Source organism: Lathyrus oleraceus, chromosome 6 (assembly GCF_024323335.1).
Source record: "Lathyrus oleraceus cultivar Zhongwan6 chromosome 6, CAAS_Psat_ZW6_1.0, whole genome shotgun sequence".
Taxonomy (NCBI): Eukaryota; Viridiplantae; Streptophyta; class Magnoliopsida; order Fabales; family Fabaceae; genus Lathyrus; species Lathyrus oleraceus.
In genome coordinates, this window is record NC_066584.1 from 132,226,355 (window position 1) to 132,231,448 (window position 5,094).

At 35.2% G+C, this 5,094-nt stretch overlaps 1 protein-coding gene across 2 annotated transcripts; it reads right to left on the reverse strand.

The window, feature by feature from the left end:
- Window positions 1–223: 223 nt before the first annotated feature.
- LOC127091342 (CAAX prenyl protease 2) lies at window positions 224–3,708 on the reverse strand. Of its 2 annotated transcripts, none has more exons than XM_051029963.1 (8): window positions 3,362–3,708; window positions 2,480–2,539; window positions 2,072–2,284; window positions 1,736–1,847; window positions 1,003–1,074; window positions 792–854; window positions 560–637; window positions 224–476 (listed from the first exon to the last, which is right to left on the reverse strand). In XM_051029963.1, exons 1-8 carry the CDS (start codon window positions 3,617–3,619, stop codon window positions 319–321), a joined length of 1,014 nt encoding a protein of 337 aa, XP_050885920.1. In that variant the 5' UTR covers window positions 3,620–3,708; the 3' UTR covers window positions 224–318. The 2 variants fall into 2 exon arrangements, 1 of the variants encoding a protein (XP_050885920.1); XR_007791910.1 differs by having other exon boundaries at window positions 238–476; window positions 719–854.
- Between the last annotated feature and the right edge of the window lie 1,386 nt (window positions 3,709–5,094).

Here is a 5,094-nt window from a genome sequence, read left to right on the forward strand (position 1 = left end):
TACTTTTTGCAAGAATAAGAGTTATAGGATCCTCACAAGTTGTGGAAATTGGGTGAAACTTTTTGAATTATAGCTGGAAGTAAAAATTAAAAAAGTCTCAATCCCCCTTTTACTTTTGTGACTACTCTATATATTATACTTTCAATTTTGTAGAAAAGAAAAGGCTATCATTACTTCAAGAAAATAATGCGGTGTAGCAACTCATACATACTATCCTTTTAAATGAGTAAATATGAATGAGCTTTATAATAAAACCTGAATCTGAAATTCTATGTTAAACCTGGAATGAGTAAATATTATTTTACATGGTAGCATAATTTACATGTAAGATATTCGAATTTGTTCTCTCCACGAGCAGTATCCTTGCCAACAACTGCAATTATCTATTCTATCATTATACAAACCTGGGCCTGTGATTGGGAAAAGAAGCCATAAGAAACCCACAAGTCCCATTATGGATGCTAAACTTACGATCCCTGAAACAACATAGACAGAGTTAAGTCCAAAATTACATTTATGATTCCTACATTCATGATTCCGTGAAATTACATATACGTACCGCTTCTCGGCGAATACAACACAGGCAGGCCCATAAAATTACAAAATATATGAGCAACTATTGGAGCAGCGAGATGTCCTGCAGAGTGCAAGCAGAAAACAAATATAAGAGACAAAAAGAGGATGCAATAATGTACCGAATTTCGTGTTTCATACGTACGTTCTGTCAGAATTTAATAGCAGTCAGACCATATATGTATCGTACCCATAACCACCAATCAAGCATCACATACCTGTTCGAATAAAAAGAAAAGAAGCAAATGATCCAAAGATAACAGTGTAACCAAGCTGGAGTCCTGTAAACGTGATTCATTTGACTGAGATTATTATCCAACAATACTAAGTTTAGATTCATGAAATTCTCCGCAAGCAACCTTGCCAGGAAGATTTCAATAAAACAAAACACGGCAACTTGATAAACGTGTTAATGTAAACATTGAGTACCTATAACCATAGCAGCCTGCATTATTCTGTAGTTTTGTTTGGTGTATATCTCCATGAAATGATTTAAATGAGCTGCATGCCAAACAAGCATTAAAAATTCTCATTAAGCCTCTCATAAGTGGAGTATTTGTAAAGGACAATAATACTAGCTCATTATATTCTGTACTCCGCAGTCAAATGGAAGTTTATCAAATATTGTTAAAGTGATTTTAGTTTGCTATCAAAACTTTCATCTTCCATGTGTGCTACGCAAAATATGCAGTAATTTCATAGAAGTATTGAGAACTTCCAAACTGTTACTATGCTTATATCTTAAGAGAATACTGCTGAAAGGGGTGTCGGTGTGTAACGTATAATATATGATCTAAAATATAAGGAAATATCTTCTAGTTCTACATGGTTTGCATAATTTGTAAAGAATAACTAACTATGTCAAGAGTTACTCTTTGAGTAAGTGGATCCACATATCAATATAAATGAATTTATTTCTTTTACAAGTTACGACAGTTTATTGACATGTTATCACTAAACATAGCACTAGTTTGTTTCATACCATCGTTTAAATCCCTAACGATGCTACAATGGATTATGATGACTTCTTCTTTTGGACATTTTTAAACTATTAATGCGAAAGACCTAGATACAATTCTCATGTATACACAATAACAGAAAATTCTACTCTCTAACTTTACAAACCAGATACAATTTCTTGAATTTACCGCAAGAAACTTACCTAAGCTGAAGAAAACAGGGCATAGAATCATGGCACTGTATGGTTTAAACCCTCCACAGAGAAGTATAGGTATCATGCACGCTCTAAACACCAACTCTTCGGTAAGGGGTGCCTGTTAGTCAGCATATCATAACAAAAGATTAACATGCTGCGTGTGAGAAATGACGACGAACCCTTAAAATAAAACACACCGCCTAAGTTGTTCATGCACTCACAAGCCAGCAAATGGTATTTACGTGGTAATTTCAACTCTCATTATAAGCAACGAACAAAATCAAGGTAAATGTGGAGTGGCAAAAGGTTCACGACAACCAAAACAGTTGTAATGATACTAACCACAACATAGTTTCGCCATGTCAAAACATTAGATGAAATTGCAGACAACCAGTCAATAAATCTCGCCAAGGCACATTTGAAGGAATCAAAGGAAAGCCCGCCGCCAAAAAATGCATATTGCCTCCAAAAATCAAACAGGAGAAGAGACTTGAGGAACAAAGACCCAGCATACATTAGAGAGGTCAAAGCAAGAGGAAGGACCAAAGCCTGCCACTGTTTCATACAGAAAACAGTATTTCAGCAAGGAAATTTAGGAACGAACGGGTGACCCTGTATTCCCAATCTGCATACCACAGAAAGAGCATAATTTTGACATCACCAGTCCATACAAAACAAAACAAAACAAAATCACCTATATTCTATCCCTCAATGGAACCTTTGAATGTCTTGTGTGATTGTGAAACTCACCATGTGATCTATTCGGACTCCATAAACACCCAAAATGCATGCGAAGTCCCTAGTTTGTACCTGTCCCACAAAGTACATTAACACCTTGAATGGTAACATTAATAAAGACAATATAATTGTCATAAGAGTAAATTAAATCAAAGGAAAAATGCAAATTATTTCCTAAAGTTTCACTAGTAATGTCATATGGCGGCTATAGCAATAGTGTAGACAAATCTTAACAAACCATCAGTATTCAATGGTATGTGATTTAGTACAAAGTATTACCAAATAGCGGCTATAACAGATCTATTGAACACTAGCATAGCGGAATTCGAACAGACCGAAAACCAATATTGACAACATTAACACCTAAACAAATGCATTTCTCCTAAACATTTTAAACATGTAAAAAGTTTATTTTTTTTCTGTTGAAAAGTAAATAACTAGCTTTGAATAGACTCTAGCAAACAGGTAGACCTCCATTCTCCCTAAGACAGACGATTCTGCCTTCAGGAGCACTGCTAGCTAGCCACATTCCACACGTCACTCTACACCTACCTTTTCCACTTTTTAATCTCAGATATTCAAATTCATTCACCCTCTCACATCATTCAAATTCATTCACACTCTCACATCATTTTTCATTTTTCATTCTCTGACTGACTTAGGCATCGAAGTGTTAACCTTATAGGTCAGCCCACTATCCACATATCCTCTATATCAAACTCTACTTCATCGCTCACTGAACAATAGCAATTCTGGTTCCACCAAGGAACAGATACAAACATTCACAATACTAAATTAAGTTGCATATTATACAAACATAACAACATAAAATTAGAAACAACGATAACAAAAAAATTAAAGTAAGCTGATGAAAGAGAAGAGGAGCGTACATACGGGAAGAACAAAAGGAGTGATGAAGAGGGAGAGAGTGGTTGAAACAACGGCGCATAGGAATCGTCGGATCATGAAATTGGTGTAAGAAGAAGGAGGTGGGAGACGGAGAAGGAAGGTCGGAGCGTATAAGGTTGCGACGTAGAGCAAGGCCAATGCAATGCAAGCGATGACTGCAATGGGTTTGGAAACGGCGTCGTTTTGGAGGTCCATTGAGAAAGCTTGTTGGGGTTGCGGAAACCCTAGAGGAGGAAAGGACATGGTTTGACTCGTGTAAGATTGGTACTTTCGAACATCGAGAAGTAGTTTGGGCTAGTGACGCTAGTTTGTGTTGTGTTATTTGCCTTTGAGTGTGTCTTTGGTTCTTGTCTAATAATTATAATAAATTTATCTGCTTTTATTTTATTTTTAAAAAAAATATAATAATTAACTCTTTTTTTAATAAGATAAATATTGCAAAGAAAATATAAGTGGGGGGCACTATGCCAAAACTCATTTAAAAGTGGTGAATCTATATTTGAGAATATGTTTCTATCTACCGGTTGAGTAAGTCTTCTCTGAAGCAATTGTGATAGCTCTGATCACTGCCTTAAATTGTATTTGAATGGAGGAAAGAGAGTTGAGATTTTTTAATAAAGCGAGCGAGAATGAAGTTTCCAAGGAAATTCGTAAATATTCCACCACAACCCGATTTGTGAAAATCATGATCAAAAGCACAATCGTAATTACACTTCAACTAATTTGAAGGAGGTGGCTTTCAAATCACTTCCTTGATGGTGGGGACTTTAGGATAGTGAATCTTGATGTCAAAAGATTTAAGCAATGTGAAGTCATCCATGAAAGAAGTTGCAGTGCAGAGGAGTTGTTACTTGAGATAGAGACTTGAGCCTTTATGCTTACAATCATTGTGTTGGGATGGGTGAAAGTATGGGTGTGATATGAGGTGCTAAAGTGGTGCGCATACAAAGACTCGAAAGATAAATCTTAACACTAGGTATCTTCAAAACTTGCACACCTCAAAAGTGAGGTTTGAGTCTCCTTAAATAATAATGCAATCCTGAGCTTGTTTTCTCATATTTCTGATTGAATTTCGTCTAGAATAATAGCATAATCTTGCTGGATTTGGATTGCTCCATAAAGTTCTCTAATATAGGATATGATTTGTTATTAATTCAAATTCAAATTTAAATATCCATTTAAATTGATTTGTTCTTCAACAGTTGTCAAACAAATCACACAAACGCATTGCACAAATACAACAACAAACTTGATCGAATCTAAACCAGGTTTTCGCTCCAAAAACGCAACAATATTGACAATGTTGAACTAGGGACAAATGTTGCATTGCACATGTTGGAACATCGTATTCCACATGGTACAACAGTACATCCAAATTCATTCATTTTCATAACTTGAAGATCTTCTAATGTAGAGTGAATATTGGATAGAAAAATATTGAACCACGGCTGCAATAGTTATCAAATGTTGCAACATACAGTAACATTTGTCTTGTTGATGAAGATCATATATTGTAACAAACATGTTGGAACATCGTGCTCCACATGTTATATCAAAGCATCCAAAATGACTTTTCTTCATATAAGTCTTCTTTGTAGAGTAGTTCTTTGATCAAACCTTCCTTTAAGGTACATTCAATCAAATCTTCTTTGACTGAATCAAATCCAAATCTTTTCTATTTGATTTTGGATTAACAATACAAACTTATTCCCAAAATC

What these genes read in the sequence shown, in the direction of transcription:
- LOC127091342 (XM_051029963.1), bottom strand. Translation starts at nt 3,619, where the DNA reads ATGTCCTTTCCTCCTCTAGGGTTTCCGCAACCCCAACAAGCTTTCTCA. An exon ending in CCCTGTTTTCTTCAGCTTAG is followed by an intron (nt 1,075 to 1,735) that starts GTAAGTTTCTTG and finishes TTTGGCATGCAG; the next exon opens with CTCATTTAAATCATTTCATG. An exon ending in TTTTCTTTTTATTCGAACAG is followed by an intron (nt 638 to 791) that starts GTATGTGATGCT and finishes TGCACTCTGCAG; the next exon opens with GACATCTCGCTGCTCCAATA.